The sequence below is a fragment of the Crocodylus siamensis genome, chromosome 9 (genome assembly GCF_052110815.1).
Source record: "Crocodylus siamensis isolate JL-2025a chromosome 9, ASM5211081v1, whole genome shotgun sequence".
Lineage (NCBI taxonomy): Eukaryota > Metazoa > Chordata > Crocodylia > Crocodylidae > Crocodylus > Crocodylus siamensis.
Window position 1 is genome coordinate 38,067,296 of NC_143403.1, and position 18,547 is coordinate 38,085,842.

At 51.0% G+C, this 18,547-nt stretch overlaps 1 protein-coding gene across 3 annotated transcripts in view; it reads left to right on the forward strand.

Moving 5' to 3' along the window:
• Nucleotides 1–8,290: 8,290 nt before the first annotated feature.
• NDRG4 (NDRG family member 4) overlaps nucleotides 8,291–18,547 on the forward strand; it is a 90,406-nt gene continuing 80,149 nt past the window's right edge. Inside the window, exon 1 of one of the 3 annotated variants that reach the window (XM_090062156.1) lies at nucleotides 8,291–8,840. Coding sequence is in view for 2 of the 3 variants with exons in the window: in XM_090062154.1 (XP_089918280.1) it covers nucleotides 9,569–9,605 (37 nt within the window). In the remaining variant the exon portion in view is untranslated. Of the gene's footprint in view, nucleotides 8,841–9,433; nucleotides 9,606–18,547 lie in introns of those variants that run through there. The other 2 variants (XM_090062154.1, XM_090062155.1) reach the window with 2 other exon arrangements.

The window sequence follows — 18,547 nt, forward strand, 5'->3', positions numbered from 1 at the left end:
CAGATTTACAGTGGTTTAAAGGTTGCTCAGAATCTGGCCACTGAGGTCAAGACGAAATCAGAAGCGGTCCTGAGGTGCCCAAAAGACTTCACTCTGATACACATATGACTGTCATCCTCTCTAAGGCTTTGCAATTCATCTGGAGTATTGGCACATATCCACTGGGAACATGCAAATGTGGCTCCAGATTGGTTTGAGACCCTCCCCGTCACATCTTGACAGGCACTGCACACCTCTACTTTGTTCTCAGTCTTGTTTAAAACTTGTTGGTTAAGATGCACTTGGTCTATTATCAAAACAGCCTTTGATTTAATGTTTTTGGCAAGAGGCTTCCTGTAGATAATAGAGCTATCTAATGTAAAATACCTTATGCTGTGGCACAAAACTCTTACTGTTCTAGACCTAGGTCTCTACAAGTTGGTACTTCAAAGTGTGTAGTTCCTAGAACCCAAACCTCTGTGGAGTAAAAATTTGAGTTCCACATCTCCTGTGATGAGTCCAGACTTCTAAAGCTCAGGCCATCAGTAACAGGGGTCTAACTTAGAGTGAACGGTCTTATTTCTGGAATGAAAAGTTTCTGGTGGTATACTTTCTGGAATATCAGCTTTCCAGGAGGCAGTTTTTATAAATCAAGCATTTTGGAAACCAAGCTTCCAGAAGCCAAAGCTTTTCAGTGGGAAGTGGACCATTGTCTTTGGAATTCAAAGTTCTAGGGCAGAAGTGTCAAATGTGCCCCAGGCCCTAGGCTGGATTTGGACCATGAGGCTCCTCCCAGGCTGGATCTGTCAAGACAGTGGCTGCAAAGGTGTTGGGTCCAGGTGACAGTGATGGTGGGGATCTGGGGGCCAAGTGGCAGTGAAGAGAGAGGTAGGGAGGTTGCAATGGGGCCAAGTGGTGGCAGAGCAGACCAACCAACCACAGGGTAAGCACAGCCTTTACTCACTCCCCTGCTGGACAGCCACATTCAGTGGGGGTCTAAGGCCCCTGAATTCTGCTGTAGCCCACCGGGCCAGATAGAATAGTTCCACCGGCTGGGTTTGGCCCATGGGCTCTATGTCTGACACCCATGTTATAGGGCATCTAAAACTCATTCCTGCACAGGGAGAAATGGGATGTACTTTCTCAAGCCTAGCTAGATCTTCTAGGGAATCTTCATTTTTGAACTCCAGCCTTCCAAATCTCACTCCAAGAACCCAGCTTGTATTTGGTCACCTTGGCCTGGCTGAACTGAAAGCAGATTTGAAAATGGTATGCAAAATGTAAAGTTAATGGGAATTAAAAGCACAATGGAAAACACTGAAATCAAATCTATATGGTAAAATCCCATTACCTCTTCCTTTAAACTCAGAACTTCAGGGCATAATAAATTTATCCTTTTATATAGGCGTATTCTTTCCCCAAGTTCTCATTCAGAAGTGTTACTTCAAATTGTGTTGCTTGTGTGTCTTTATTTTAACATAAAAAAGCTTGTTCTTTTACCAAATCTAATTAATAGTGTAATTTATTTCTGGCACGCGGCTTGTTCTTTTTAATAGACATCCATCTACAAGCTGTTATGCTGTTATTCAATGGGGTTTGAGTTGCTGCAGAAATGAAGGGCCCAATTCTGATCTCATGTATTCTAGTGTAAACCTATGGAGATCAATGGAGTTGATTCAGATTTATGCTTATGTAAATGAGACCTGAGTCAGGCACATTACCTATATCAAAATTCACCTAAACCAATGATTCCTGCAGATTGTATCCTTTTCTTTCCCTCATGACTCAGAGAAGCATCATAAAATTCAGACTCATATTTTCCCCAGAAATTGTGAGATGACTGAATGCATAATATAGGGCATTTATACACATTTGGGGGGGGGGGGAGAGACCCGCTTTATTTAAGGTGTCTGGAGTGCATTGGCGACACATAACAGGTGCACATGCACCCCCTGAGATTGGTGGTGCACCCCCTGCGATTGGCTGCTGCTGCTGCTGCCAGCGGTGCCTTGCAGATGGTCATAGCTTGCTACCCCCTCACAGCTGGAACTGCAGTCAGCGTCTGTGGGAGGTCACTGATTGCCCCCTCCCCTGACATTGCAGCCACCTGCAGGCTGTCATCATGCCCCCCCAGCCCCTGAGGGCACACATCATTCATGCTGGAGTGTCATGTATATCAGGATCCCCATGCTAAAAAATGGCAGCAGGGCTGCTTTAACTAAAGCTCATCAAATTAGTTTTAGTTAAAGTGCTCCTATGACCATTTTGCAGTGTGGGAATGCTGATAAACGTGATGCTGGAATCAGCTGGAGCACAGTAATTACCACTCCAGCAGACTCAATTATTCACAATTACAGTGCCTCAGAGCAGCCTGACTACATGAGTGTAGGCGCCCATAGAGATTAAGGCCATAGGAGTGCTAGCTACTTGACCAGGTGTAAATCTGAGGGTTAAATACATTGTATGCGTTTCCATGTTCTCTTAGGAGTTCTCACCCATAAGTGAAGATTAATGCCACTATGGATACCAAGCTATTAGCTGTTCTGTTCAGACTGATTTAAAATTAAAAGGGGCTGCCAGTCAACATGCCGTTGACACACAAAGCATTAAAATAGATGAGTGATGAGGCACAAGTGTGGAAATAAATGTTTGTGTCAACACTTTGTGTCTCATCAGCCATTTATTTCAATTCAGTGGAGCTGGATGATGAGAATAATGGCAGTTCCTAGACAAAGCTATTAACTGTTGTTGCTGTATAAATTAATATACTCTGTAGCCTTCGGGTTCCCCCACCACAGGGACGTATGTTTGTAATTTAAAGACGTTATGAAGTAAATCAGTATTTTAGCAACCTTGTTGGCCTGCTAAAGAGAGAGCAGGCTGAAGCTTGCAGCTTTTGTCTTAGTACATCTCTTTAACACAACTGCAAAAGGTTGTGGTTTGAATTCTGGGATTCTTATGACAAGGGCGCCTGGCTTTCATCTCAGCTGCCCTGGGTGTAAATTCAGGATAGGAACAGTGCAGGTAGCATGCTTCTTCCAGACTTACACCCGTGTACAGGGGATCACAAACTGGTTCACAGAACACAAAGGAGCTCAGGGGTAACTGAGCGAAGTACCAGCTCACTGCAACCTGACATGGGGGTGCATGTCAACACCTGCATTTATGGTCGTATCAGCTATGCAAAAAAATGTTACTAGAACATTAAGGGAGAGTCTCGGACTGCCTAGGAGCAAGAACCAATGTGAAGGAATGGGAAAGATTGGATTCTCTATCGCTTTCATTTTTCAAATCAAGACTGAGTATGCAGGAATATTTAGAAGCCCAGGTTTCCATTGCAACTGAATCTCAGTTCATTATGCCCATGTAATTTTATTCTGTGGACCATTCAAGAATTTTTATGTATGCCATTGGCTTCAGTGTCAGACCTGGAGCTCCCATTGACTCTAGTGGGAGTTAAAGATGTTGGCCCTACCCTCAGTAGAGTTAGCTGTCTGTCTCTAGGTATGGCTGTGTTGCTTCTGTAGCACTCCTGACAGTGCTGCTGAGAAACCTGCCCCTACCAACTTGTTTCCACTCCCAATATCCCTGTCTCTGACAGAGGCAGCTCAGGGTGAATTCAGGGCAGCTTCCCTGGCTCATTTCTGGGATTGGTCTGTGCAGATGGGGTGGGTGAGGCATGCTTCTTTGCTGTGCTCTCAAGAGCACCAAGGAAGTGGGATAGATCTGCTCCATGGAAAGCTCCCTGGGAGCTTTGTGTCTTATCAGAGGTGCAGATGCCCATCCTGGGAATGCTCCGTCAACATGCAGCAAGCATCACTGCTGCAACCCTATTCAACCCATACACATAAGGCAGAACTTGCAGGTCTCAACTGTAATATGGCACGTCCCATAGTGTAGGTCTCTTGCCTAGAACTTCTTGGAAGTGCACCCAATTCATTTTACAGTAAAACCTCAGCTTACAGGTACCAGCAAATAAATAAGAAATGTACAACTCCCATATAAATCACTGTCTGTCTATGACTTGTGTGCCTGGTGTGTACTGTGAAAAAAACAAATATTTTTACCCATACTGGAAATTCCTGTTGAAAATAGTCAACTGGTGATGGCTGACTGCTGAGTTCTGGCTACTAGTCTTCCAGTTTAAGCCAAGGCCCCAGTCAAAATCTATTGTGTATCAAGACCTTTGTGCCAGCACAAATCATAGGATCAGAGGAAAGTAGGGCTGGAAGGGACCTCATGAGGTCATCAGCCTAGCCCCTGCTCAGGCTAGATGGACAGGGGCTGACCTCAACCAAAGGTCTGTGTATAGAAACACAGAGCCCCAGTAAGATGAAAGGATCAACCTGCATATCACTCCTTGCAGGGTCAGGACTGAACCAGGGCTAGTGGACACCAGCAGGGACCAGCAGGATGGTGTTTCAAAAAATGTTGAATGGTTTTTAATGAGTCCTGGGAGAAATTTCCACTATGGAACATTTTGTCATGCATGAAGTTTGAAGCTTTGAATTGGACTCACTTGAAAGTTAGTGAAGGCTCAGAGAAATCAAAAGCTGAGCTTATTTCCCAATGTGTGAAAAATTCATTTCTTAAAAATAAAATAAAGTGCCAACACTTTGGTTAGCTAAAAAAAGGGCTGTGTGTGTGTGGGGTGGGTGTTGGTTTAAATTGTGCTCCTAAAAAGGGTTATTTGTGGGATGAGACGTGGCATGACGTGCTCTGGGTTAGAGTAAAAGGCAGTCCAGGGGAGAGAGACTTAACGGTGGGAGTCTACTATAGACCTCCCAACCAGGGAGAAGAGCTCGACCAGGAATTCTTAGGTCAGCTTACAGAGGCAGTGAGGGCTAAGGATGTGGTCATCATGGGGGACCTGAACTTCCCAGACATCTGCTGGGAGGAGCAGTCAGCCAAGTCTGATCGCTCACGTCGGTTCTTAGCCAGAGTGCAGGACCTCCATCTAACCCAGGAGGTGCACAGTCCCACCAGGGGAGACGCCTTGTTGGACCTGGTGCTGGCCACGGGTGATGACCTGGTGAGGGGGCTGCGGGTGATGGGCCACCTGGGAGACAGTGATCATCGCTTGCTGGAATTCACCATCCAGCGTAAGGTGGCAAAGGGCTGCAGCAAGGCAACAGCCCTAGACTTTAGGAGGGCTGACTTCAACAAGCTAAGGAGGATCGTTGGGGAAGCGCTGAGGACCCAGAGGGGAAGGGAACCAGATGTCGAAGGTGAGTGGTTGCTCCTTAAGGAGACGATCCTCCATGCCCAAAGGGAGGTAATCCCAACAAGGGTCAAAGGGAGCAGGAGGGCACATAAACCCCCATGGCTCACTAAGAGCATCCGGGAATGTCTCCTTGCTAAAAGGGAGGCATATACCCAATGGAGAGATGGGGTCATCGCCAAGAAGGACTATGTTATAGTCGCCCGAGGATGTAGGGGGGCAGTCAGGAGGGCCAAGGCAGAGTTGGAGATAGGACTAGCTTCCCGGATTAAGGACAATAAGAAGTCCTTCTTCAAATACATAGGGGGTAAAAAGAGGGTCCCGGGTAATGTGGGGCCCCTGCAGGACACGATGGACAACTTAGTCATCACGCCAGATGACAAAGCTAACATATTTAACGATTTCTTTGCCTCTGTCTTCCTAAGTAGGGACCAGTTCAGCCACCTCCCTGCTGGGCCCCCCTCGGGCCCCGAGAAAGACACGCCTGGGCCAAGGGTTAGCGAGGAGTTAGTTAGGGTACTTCTGGAGAGGCTGGACGTGTTCAAGTCCGCTGGTCCGGACGATCTTCACCCTAGGGTTCTACAGGAACTGGCTGAGGTCATTGCGGGACCCCTGGCACGGCTCTATGAGCACTCGTGGTGCTCTGGCGAGGTGCCGGAGGACTGGAAGAGGGCCAATTTGGTCCCTATCTTCAAAAAGGGAAAAAAAGAGGACCCGGGAAATTACAGGCCAGTTAGTCTGACCTCAATCCCGGGTAAGCTCTTTGAAAAAATTATCCTGGCACACATCCAGGAGGGCCTTGCGGGGGAATGCATGCTCAGGGGCAACCAACATGGGTTCATCAGTGGCAGGTCTTGTCAGACCAACCTGGTGGCCTTTTACGATCAGGTCACCAAATCATTAGACGCAGGGGTTGCTGTGGATGTAGTCTTTTTGGACTTCCGGAAGGCTTTCGACACTGTCTCTCACCCTGTCCTCATCAAAAAGCTGGGAGACTGTGGTGTCGATGCCCACACGGTCAAATGGGTCGCCAACTGGTTGGAGGGCCGCACCCAGAGGGTGGTAGTGGATGGGTTCTTCTCGACCTGGAAGGACGTGGGCAGTGGGGTTCCGCAGGGCTCGGTCCTCGGGCCTGCACTGTTCAACATCTTCATCAGTGACTTGGATGAGGGGGTAGAAAGCACCCTGTTCAAGTTTGCTGATGACACTAAGATGTGGGGGGATGTGGGTGCACTAGAAGGGTGCAATAGGCTACAAACTGACCTTGACAGGTTGCAACGGTGGGCGGATGAGAATAGGATGGGGTTTAACACTGATAAGTGCAAGGTGTTGCACATGGGGAGGAAGAACCGGCACCACACTTACAGGTTGGGGAACTCCCCTCTTGCCAGCACGGAGACGGAAAAGGATCTTGGAGTCGTCATTGACTCCACGATGAACATGGGCCGGCAGTGTGGGGAGGCAGTCAAGAAGGCCAGTCGTACCCTGTCATGCATCCACAGATGCATCTCGAGCAGGTCCAGGGAGGTGATCCTCCCCCTCTATGCGGCACTGGTCAGGCCGCAGCTGGAGTACTGCGTCCAGTTCTGGGTGCCACACTTCAAGAGGGACGTGGACAATATGGAAAGAGTTCAGAGGAGGGCCACTCGTATGATCAGGGGTCAGCAGGGCAGGCCTTATGAGGATAGGCTACGGGACCTGAACCTGTTTAGCCTCCACAAGAGAAGGTTAAGGGGGGACCTTGTGGCCTGCTACAAACTGGTCAGGGGGGATCAGCAGGTATTGGGGGAGTCCCTGTTCCCCCGTGCGCTGCCAGGAGTGACCAGGAATAACGGTCACAAACTGGCGGAGGGTAAGTTTAGATTAGATATTAGGAGGCGCTACTTCACAGTCAGGGCGGCTAGGGCCTGGAACCAGCTTCCAGGGGAAGTGGTGCAGGCTCCTAGCCTGGGGATTTTTAAAAGGAAGTTAGATGAGCACCTTGCCGGGGTCATCTGACCCCAGTGCTCTTTCCTGCTAAGGCAGGGGGTCGGACTAGATGATCTACCTAGGTCCCTTCCGACTCTAGCTACTATGAAACTATGAAACTATGACACATCTGAGACTGAATGAGAGAAAAAGGATCTGAGAAGTCTGTAGGAGCCTGAAGAGAAAGGCTGAGAATAGTTTGCTCTTCATCTCAGGGCAAGCTAGAAGATCAAAAAAGGAGCAGGCAATACTGGGAAGCCAGGGCAAGTTTACAGCAGTGAGTAAAAAACGTGGCATTCCATATCTGAGTCAGCATCAGGGAAGCAATGACCATCCTCTGCCAGCCACTCCTCATGCAGAATATGGTAGGGCCGTATAAGACTTCATGGGTGTCACCATCCTACATGGCATGGTCAGGGACCTAGGCTGGTGGTTGCTACATGGAGCTATCTCCAAGGGTGTGCACCTGGCCTGCTTCACAGACACTCCTGACACCTGGTCTGACAACAGAGGAGGACCCTGTAGCATGCTTACCTCGAATGCGCCAGGCCTCCCCACCTCCTCCACAAGGTCCGCCTGAGGTTTGGCCGTGCTTCTTCCTGCACCTTTTCTTTTATGCAGTCCTCATCTGTGGCCTCACCAGGTTCCAGGATCTCCTGGTCAGCCCCCTCTCAGCTCTGGCCAAGCTCTCTCACCAGGAGGGCGGCTCCAGCCAGAGGAGGGGACCTGGGCAACTGTGAGGCCTTTCCGTGTCCCTCATCTGTGTGTGTCCCTGGGCAGTTTCACTGGGCTGTGCGCACAGGCTCCTCTGCATTGCTGGAGGGGCTGGGAGTGCTGGCTGGTATGCTCTGTGTGCCCTTGGAGCACTCCTTGTAAACCTGTGACCTGCTCCTGTCCCCATTTTCTCTTTAGCTGTCCCAGGCAACCAGTCGTCAGCCCTCTACCGGCCTCCCTCCTCTGGGGAGGCTCCAGTTCCCTGGTGGGCCTAAGCCCCGCTTCTCTGGGCCTAAGAACAGGCCTGCAGGGCGCCTCTCGCGGGACAGTGCTCGGAGCAGGGCAGCCAGCGCGGTGGCACCCGGGGGGGCTGGGCGCTGTGACCCTCGCCCGCGGCGCCCCCTGCGGGAGGCGAGAAGCCGGGCTCCGGGACCAGCACCTGCGTGGCCCCGGGCGGGGCCCGAGCCTGGCCTGGCGCCTGCTCCCTGCGGACACCCCAGCACCAGGACGCCCCGCACTGCGTCGGGCTCAGCCCCGGGCCTGGCCGTGCCCCGCTGGGCGCTGATGACAGCCCCAACCCCGCCATTCCTTCTCGGCCCCGGCTCTGCCCCCAGCCTGACGCAGTGTGCTGGTGCATCTCCCATTTAAACCCAGCCAGCGCAGCCTCCCCCTGGCCGCCAACCAGCAGCGCGCCCGGCGCCAGCCGCAGCCGCAGCCGCAGCCGCAGCCCCGCGCCAGACAATAACCCCCACGTGGATCACCTCGCAGCGCGGCTCCACCGCGCCAGCCCTGCCCAGCCCAGCCGCACCCAGGGAAGGCGCGGGCCGAGGTGCTGCTCCTCCGCTGGGGGCGGGCTGGGGCGCTACTGCCGCTGGGCACGGAGCAGCTGCGGAGGCGGCGGCGGCGAAGCTCGAGGAGCGGAGGGAGCCCTGAGCCCCCCCGGCGCGGCACCGATCCGGTGAGTGGAGCACGGCCCTCGCCCCCCAGCGCCAGCGGGCGGTGCCGGGCTCCCGCTGCAGCCGCCCCCCACGGAGACCCCCGGTGCTGCCTGCACCGGCCCCAGGAGACTGGAAGGGGGGGGGACCTGCACCCGGCTGGGCCCTGATTCATTTTCTGTAGCAAGGCTCCGCTGCCCTCGCCCCCCACGGCCTGCATGCGGGGTGGAGTAGCCCTGGGGCGTGGGGGCTGCCCTGCTTCCCCGGGTGCCTGGTGCTACGTGCCCGACAGCAACCCCCCTCCCGCTCTGCAGACATGACAAGTGGCGAGCAGGGTTTTGCTCTTTTGTCTGAGTAGCCGTGAAGGCTGCTGTGTTGTCTGTGCCCCGATTCACCCAGCCTCGCCCTGCCAGGCTCCCAGGCGGGGGCTGGGTGGGTGGTTTTTCTGTGCCTGGTATTTGTGCAATGTAAGATTTTTTTTTTTTTTTCTTCTCCTGAAAGCGTATGAAGCTCCTACCTATCTGCATTGAACACTCACACTGCACACGCACACACACGCACACTCCATGCTGTTCTTCCCACTCCAGCCCAGCTCTCTGTCTCATTCCTGAGCCAAGCTTGCTTGGAACTCAGCCTGCCTCTGAGGACTGTGCCCATCTCTCCCCAGTGGATTTATCCTGCCTGTCTCTTTTCAAGAGCTTTTCTTTCTCTCTTGCCACTGGCACCCATTCTGGAGAGGATACAGAGCAGAATGAAGGTTCTGGGACATAAGATAGAATTATTAACAGGTAAAATACGCGGGTGGAATTTGCATGCGTTTCCCAGGGAGCTGCTTTGGTTGTTGTATGGATGGCTAAGTTTACAAGCTGGAGTCCGGTGGGTTTCCCTGCTTCTGTCCCAAAAAAGGCTCCTTGTTTCATGCCACTAGTGCAATGGCACAGTTACTTTGGGCATGAGACTGCTTTGCTTTGATTGGAGTTGTGGGGCAAGTCTCAAGCTGCTGACTTCAACCAGAGCTGGTCTGGGGTGAGGGCTGGGGTGGGATTATGCCCTTTGGTTTTACGGAACAGCATAACAATGTGAGGAGAAGTTCTTATTTATTGAATGCTGTATGGGAGGGGATCAGATGGGACATCTAGCTATAAGAGCCTCCACTAATTCACTTTCTTTTTCCTTGCTCTCTAATCCCCCCCCCGAATTAGTTATTTCATATTTTATATAATACTTGGAAATGGAAAGTACCCTGTTAAGTTGGATTTAGGTGGGTTACTTCTCACAGACAAGCCAGTTTCCTTATATCCTGTCAGCTGGAAGCAGCTTTCTTGGCATATCTACCCCACCTGGTTCAGTAATTTCCCTGATGCCAGAGATGCTCAAGGAATAAACGAGGGGACCAGCGCTCAGCTTGAGGCTGCCAATTATGCCCCTGTGACGCAGGCAGCTTCTTCCTCCTCCCCCACAGGACCAGCTGTCTCTCCCAAGCCCTGTCTGTTGGGATGTGCATGGAGGTCAGCACCACATGCTGCATCTGGGCTTCTCAGGCAGGATGCAGCTCTGTAGAGTGACAGTGATCCATAGTCACTGCCCATGGGGACTGGGGTCCTGATGGGTCCTTTTTCTATTCTGCCTTTCCCTGCAGCTGCTGCTAGTAACTGTGCACTTCCTTGCACACCAAGTCTACATTACCTTGTCAGGGTCCCTGCATTGGAGGGGCTGCATGTTTAGGAACCAAACTTGGGATAGGGTGGCATAGGTAAAGAAAAGTGTCTGTACTTAGCCTCAAATGGGTTGGGGGTCTGAGTTCACCCAGAACTCCCCACAGTGTTATAGGGACAGGGTTTGCAAAGCATTTGGCTCCAAACCTCCTGGTACTACAGGACTCTGCAGTAAAGTCCCCCACAGGGTGTTATCTTGGGAGCTGGAGGTGGTGTTGTAGAGGGTTTTTACGCTGGCATTGTAAGACGGGGACCTTGCGAGGCCATTTTTCCAAGCTCTTGCTAGGGCCAAGGCTTGGGGTAAGGGAAGCTTCACCTATAATCTGGGAAAAGGCATTGTTCACCTGAGCTCTTGAGTACCCGGCTGGCTGCAGTATAACTGAGGGAGTGAGGGGATGGCAGAAGGTGCTGATCCCTGTTAGATTTGCTGCTGAAAATAGGCACTATCTATTTTTGCTTGCTTGTTCCCAGCCCTCCTGGGCTGCCTGACTGCCTTTTGTCTTCTTTCCCATTTTGAGCTCTGGAGATTAGAAGTAAGAGAATAGGTTAGGCTTTGATACAGTTGCAGCCCAGGTAGTGCTCTGTTAATAAAGGGCCCCTGTACACAGCCAAGGCTACTGTGCCTGGGGATCTCATTAGGACACACTATAGTGTCTTCCCTGATGGGCTCTAACAAGGACTGGTCCTGCATGCATAGATGAGGCCAAATTGTTACACAAGGCTGGAACTTGGAAGGGACCTTCTGGGCTGTTGGTTCCAGTCCCCTGCTGTTGCAGGCACCACATTATATACTGCTGTTAGGAAAACTTACCAACTTGCCTTTAAACTAGTTAGGTTGTTTGAGTCTCTGCCCATATAAGAAGGTGGTTCCAGAACCTTGCTGAGCTGGTGGCTAGAAGCCTTCTAATTCTAAGCCTACATTTATTCATGGCTGTTTTAGACCATTTGTTCTTGTTCTAGCAGTATCTTTTAGATTAAATCATTCTTTTCCTTCCTTTGTATTTCCCTCCCCCAATATATTTACTGAGAACAATTCCATCCCTTCCCAGGCTTCATTTTGCGAGGCTGGACAACCAAGCTCCTTTAGTCTCTTCTATGAGACTGGCTTCCCTATCCTCTGGTATACCAAAGAGTCCCTTTTATATACCTATTCTAATCTGGGCTCATCTTTCTTGGATGCTTAGTGATCAGAATTGTGCACTGTACCCCAGATAAGGTCTCATCAGTGCGTCATACAGAGCTGGGGCAGGTTTCTATGGCCTGTTCCCCACCTCCACAGACCAGAGCAAGCCAGTGCTTGATCTTCTGCCATGAAAACTAAATATGACAGTGCCTGCATGTGCTATGGTCTAGGTAGGATGGGAGATGCTGCTTTCTTGCTAAGCAGAGTTATGCTCTGGCATTGGCACTGGACATGGGCTAGATGACCTAACCATAGGACTTCTGGCCTGAGAAGTCCAATACTGAGGTGTTCCCTACAGCCTTCTGCCAGCCTAACCTGGACATTCAGAAATGTGGACCCTGATTGACAGAGCTATTTTAGCAGAAGCCCTTTGCATGGGCAGTTTTGCTAGTATAGCTGTGCTCACCCTGGTATGGCTTGTTTCACTCATGTGATGTGGTGTTACTGTGTGGATATAAAATGCTGCTTTGTTGATGTAATTGTGTCTGCACTAGGAGGATTTGCCAGCATCAAGGAGGGGTGAAAAGGGTCAAAGATTTGCCTGAGCCTGGGTGGGAGACTAACTTAGTTTCTGCAAGCTGTGACCCACAAAGGAGGGGTGGGGCTGGCACTGTCTGGCCATCATTGACACTCCAACCTGAATGACAGTTATAGCTAGGTCTGTAGTGTGCCAGTGTTCCTGTGATAATAGCATGCTCCTATCAGAGGTGTGGTCACCATCTGTGAAGCAGTAGGAACATGGGTACCCCCTGGACAATGTTCTGGAGAAGGAGGTGGACTCCCTTATTCTGTGACTGCTTCAGAATGGGGTGTGGTAGATAGTAGGGGTTGGGGAGGATGTGGCTTTTGTCTTTTCTGGCTGAGGTGGATGTGCAAACAAGATCTTTATTTGGAAGAAGTTGCCTTGCTGGCTTGGGGGAAGCAAGCTGATTTGTATGGGGATGGACATTCCTTGGTGACTCAGAGGCTCTGGCATTGAAAGGTGAAGTTGTGGTTTCCACTGAACTCCTGCCTTGAGATTGGGAATGTTGCAGGGTCTCCCCTCTTGCCTTCCCTTCCTCTTCCCATTACTGTAGGCTGCCTTCACTCACCTACCTGGCCCTGAGCCAGCCCTTGATGTGCTAGGAGGCTTGATGTCTCACCATCTATCAAGAATTGCTCTGTTGGTCCAAACAATCTGTGAGGGGATTCCTAAGGAGAGTGGGCTGGTGCCGAGGAGGCACACAGACCCATTAGCCTACGTTACTTCCAGACAGTGCCTGTGTTGTGGCAGGCAGAGTCAGCAAACCATTGATTTTAGCTAAGAGCCCTGGTGCAGCACCATATTTCATGAGTCTAACAAAACTGGAATGGGTACTGTGTGTTCCTAACTCTTACAGGAACAGCCTTAATAGCTTCCCATCTAATTTTACTTCTTCTTAAAGCCCTTTTCAGAAGCTTAATAATAAATATTCTCTCCCAATATGCAATTTATCCCTTCTCCAGTAGGCGAGTGTGGTGTTTGGCTGTGGTTTCCCACTGCAGCGAAAGCCAACATGGCTGCCTTTTGTTTTTCTGTCTGGCTCCAGCCTGGCATGTGGGCTGCTATCTACAGCTGTGCATATGGCCTGTGGGAGGGTAGGGGGGGTAGCATGTTAATTGGCCGGCCTGCTGCAGATCTGGCAGGGAGGCAGTCATGTACCCTTCTGTCTGTACCTGCTCTGACTTGCCTGTACTGATTGCTAGCTCTTTGGGACAGAGGCTATCTCTCTAGGTGTCTGTACAGTGCCTGGCGCAATGGGACCCCAATCAGGGTTGCAGCTTTTATGCTCTACTCTGATACAGAGGAGAACCAGGCCCCTCCCAGCTTTCCACCCTGCATCTGGGCAGAGGTTCAAGGAGTTTTTCTTTTGCAGAGGGGGAAAAAAAGACCCCATTACAACAAGGTCTGGCCCTAACCCGTAAGGGAGCTGGAAATTCTCATGAAGCTGTGGAGTTGGAGCCTGTGGAGAGTACAGAGCCAGGGTATGATGTGCTTCTTGCCACCAGCCTTGCTCTAGCTGCAAATGGCTAAAAATTGTGCGAGTTGTTCTCATTGTTAGGCAACAGGACTTACAGGGTCAAGTATTGAAACAACACCTGTGGGATTGCTGTTGTCAGGTCTTTGAGGCAGGCTTCTGGCATATCAGAGATGGAAAGACATGTCACTGTCTCCATTTGGTGAGTAAGGCAGAGGTACTGTAAAATTGCCATGGGACTTTGCCTTGGGACACTCTAGGGCAGGGGTTGACAACATTTTTAATCAGGGTGCTACTTGAATTGAATTTACCTCTGAGTGTGAGCTGCTTCCAGTTTGGCCTGCACCATTGCTTCCACAGTCGCTGCTCACCCCTGCAGTATCACCACCACTACTACTACTTTCTACTGAAGTCCCCCACTGCCAAAATGCCACGGAAGCCCCCTGGCTCTGCAAGCCACAAAGGATGGATCTGTGGGCTGGATCCAGCCCGTGGGCCTTATGTTGTCAGGAAGATGCTCTTGTTAGGGGCTGTCATTTCTACATCTTCACAAGCTCCTCAGATGGTTTTCTCCTTTGGTAGAAAGGTATCCTGCAGTCAGTGGTAGCCTGCAGTCAGTGGTTTCCATGCTGATCACCTATTTCTCCCAGGCATTGGGTCATGTCAAGGCCCAGGTTACAGTCTGCTGAGATGGAGAGGTAAGGCTGGGTGACACTGGCCATTGTAGTGGCAGAGGAGATGTGCTATACAGTCTGAGGAGGAGAAGGGGTAGGATGGATGCCTTCAGCTGTGATGATTAGCTGCACTATGTCCCTGCAGCTGATCATCACAGCAAAGCTGTTTTGGATTGAAGCAATGCTTCTGGTTAGAGCTAGGCAGCCCATGGCTCCCTGGTCAGGAAGCTGGGTCTGTAGCAGCTTACAATCTATTGTGCTGTAGTCTGACCTCAGGTACTGCTCAGACAACTTCTGCACTGCAGCTAGATCAGACCCCTGGCTTCAGGGGCATGGGAGAGATGTCTGCAGGGCTTGCACTCTTACGGCAGTACTGTAGCCCCTCCGCTGAACTGCATGAGAACAGAAGGGTAGAGAAAGACAGTTGGTTCAGGCCACTTTAACTACGAAAGCTTTGGTGAATCCAAGCTGCTGGCAGAAAGCTATCCCTAGTCTCTAATGGTGAACAACTGAAGAAATTCCTCCTCTCTTCTTGTGGTGCTTGTTAGCAGCAGGTTCCCTCTCCTGCTACCTGGTTGAATAAGCACCACCAATAACACAAGAAACGCAGAAAGCTCTCTTACCCTAGGGCTTAGGGGAGCCACCTATCTGCGTAAGGGAAACTAAGAGCCCTGGGCAGGGGGAAGGGGTCTTCGGGTGGTTTGCAGCTTTCAGTATCAAGCCTTTGTGTTCCTGGGTAGAGACCCTGACCAGCTGAAATGGACCAGATTTGTTCTTCTGCCCCATTCTCTTTGAAGAACCTGTATCTGCATCAAATTTCCCAACGGCTTTCAGAGCCAGGCAGAACTAACTGTGTGATTAAATGGTCTGTGTGGTGCCCTTAGTTTACACTATTGCACTTGCCCCTAGCAGGGCCTGCAGTGGGGTAGCACAGTTCTAAGATTCAGGGCAGTGCGATAAGGACTCATAACCCAGGTACCAAGTGATGATCTTTGTGCACCTGTGTCTAAACTGAGTTCATGTTAGCCTGATGTGCTGGCTGGCTGACTACCTGCCAAGGGATGGAGAGGAGAGCAGGAGCACTTGGCAATTCTTCGGGTTGGCAACTTCCAGTAGCTCGCTGGCTTTTCTCCTGTTAACACCCCATCCTGGTCTGTGCTGAAAGCATCACAGCTAATTCTGAGCCCACCTGGAGCCCCTGGACTCTTCCAGAAGCCTTCTCTGAGCTACTGTGTTGGGAAACATGGCCATGGCCCATCTGTGGTATATCATGGCTTCCTGTTGTCGTGTTAAGCAGCCATGGCTTGGGTTCTGTCTATCTTGTGGGAACTATGGTGGGTGCCTCATGATAGAACAGGTGAGCTTTGTCTGTTCAATTTGGACACTATTTTATTTTGGAGACCTTGCTACATTTACACTGCACTGCAGCCCTGCTCTGTTCAAGGCAGCAATATAGGTTAAATAGGTAGGTTCATCAGGGTAGGTTCCTCCATGATAATACCCTGTGGGTGCATCTACATGTGCACTTTAATGTACATTAGCTTATATTAATGTTCATTAAAGCATCACAAAAATCCATGTGCTTTTGCTAATGCATATTGAAAAAGCTAATGCACCTTTTTCAAGTTCCTCACAGTGGAGGTACTGAATTTAATGCACATTAGCAAAAGCACGTTAAATGAACGCGTAGAAGTGGCCTGTTTGAACAAGTGAGGGGGTGGCTTTGTTTTAACTCGATATGGAGGGCTGTTTGAGCACAGACCATTTAATAAGAATTGCCATTTACTGGATCAGACCATAGGTCTACCTAGCCTAACATCCTGGGTCAAACAGAGGTAAAAAATGGATGCTGAAAGGGAGAGTGAACTAGGTATGACCAGGTTTTTTCCACTATTCCTCTTTTACTGTCAGCCTCCAGCACTTCAGGTCTGGGAGGTTCTAATTCAGAGGCTGTATCCATAACTCCTGTGCTTAGTAGCTACTGATCCCCCTTTTCTCCTAGTCTTGCTGTCAACCAGGGTGGAAACACCATTCATTGGCACACACAAACCATAATTATAACATGGTTGACTCATAACTGTTATTAATAGCTGGGTTTAGACTTAGCAGGTGGTTGTATTTCTCACAGATGGGATCTTGGAGACCATTTCAGGGTTTCCCTGGTGGCTGGAATGTCCCAGAGACCATGCTGGGACATCCCATCAAGTGTCTCTCGCATACAGTCTCTGTAAGCATGGAGAAAAGTTCTATGTGCTTCTTTGTCTTTTTCCCCCTGGTGCCCTAATGTTGCTGTTTTGATCTTGGCTATGCAGAGCCTCCTTCAGTTCCGAGCATTGTGTCGTCTTTGGCTTTAAGTCTGGCCCATGACATGCCCTTGATCAGTGTTGTTTTTTGGGGGGGGGGCTTCTTAGTAGGGCTGCATCCTCCTCAGTCAGCACAGTTCATCATGGAAGGAGACAGGCACCAGTTAAGTGATGCCCCTGTTCCTCGGAGCCTTCTGGGGATGTGTTGTGTGGGCAAGACTCATAAGAATTTCACAGCCTGCTTCAGAAAAGAGCAGTAAAAAAAAAAAAAAGAGCTAGAGAGAGCCACACTGAGGTAAGAGGGTCTTGTTCAGTGCCTGTAACTGAGCAAGGAAGTAGTGTGATGAGGATGGAGGGCTGTGGAATGGGAAATCGCAGCAATCCACTCCTATTAACTCCCTGGATTGGGTGCAGGTGCTGCCCAGCATGCCCATTAGACAGGCTAGGAACACCAATAATCCATTGTTCAGAGCTACTGAAATATTGATTGCACTGAATCCTTGCCCCTGGCCATTGCCCCAATTAGCAGGGAGGGAGCTAGTTAAGTGGCTGCCATTGAGCAAAGCATGTTTTCTTGGTGCTTCTGCCCCACTGAACAGTGCAAGGACCTTGCAGTGAGTCAGCTGCACCTCCAGCAGGCGGCACTTGTCATGGACACAACATTTTCTTGGCCATAGGTTTCAGGGGCTTATGAAGGAAGGTAGGTATTGCTAGCCTTGATTTTTACAAGGCAGCCTAGTGATATGCCCATGACTCCATAGCCATGACATGTTGTGGCTCCTGATATACCATAGGGCTGTGCAAAGCTTTGGTAGCTGATTTGATTTCAGAGGAGATTTGACCCGATTTGGGGACTGAATCTCCCAACCTGAATCGAATTGGGAGACCAAGTAAAAGCTCCAAAATTGATCTGGAAAAAGATTCGGCCAATTCGGAGATTCAGCCATACACTAAGCAGGCAGTTAACAGCTGCCTCCATCTGGTAAATCTGTTGGGGTTGGGGGAAGGGAGGGAGGAATTGGGGCTGGGACAAGCTGCTCAGCCAGGGCAGGGGAGGGGTGTACGATGCAGGCAGGGGCCCTGCTGTGTTACTGCTTTCCCAGCCGGGTGAGGGTGGAGGTAGGATGTGGGCATGGCTCACTCCAGACTGAAGGGGGCGAGTGGCAGCAGAGCATAGCCCCTGCTCTCAGCACTGCCGCGCCTGCAACCCCCCCCTCCCCCCAGCAGCTGGCAGGCAGCGGCAGGGCAGAGCCCCGGCTCCCAGTGCTGATGCAGGTGTGGCGATGCTGGGAGGGGGGTTAAGCCCTGCTGCTGCCCAGAGTGACCCATGCCTGCATTGCGCCCCCCATGCCAGCTGGGCAAGCAGCAGCAGGGCATAGTCCCTGAAGCTCCCCCTGCCAGGACAGAGATGGGCACAGCCAGAGAAGCTGCGGAAGAAGCCCCCATGGCTGCCCTGCCCAGTCCCAGCACTCAAAAGCCCCATATTCACCAGCTGCAGGAGCAGAAACTGGGGTCTCTGGGTGCTTGTGGCAGACCCCACCCCCCATGCAGTGCAGGGCAGTGGGGGGCAGCAGGGATCACCCTCCCCACCTGGCACCTGTGCAGCAGCTGCTGTATCATGCGGCTGTAGCATGACTTGGCAGGGCATCGTGTGCTGCCTGGGAGCTGGGGCCGCTTCATGTGTCAGCTAGAACCTGGCACCACTCAGCCTCAGCAGCCCCAGCTCCCAGACCGTGCATGGTGCTCTGCCGAGCCACACTCCATCTGTGCCATGGGGCAGCTGCTGCATGGGTGCCAAGTGGGTGGGTGCTAAGTGATCCCTGCTGCCCCCCACTGCTCCATGCTGCATGGGGGGGGC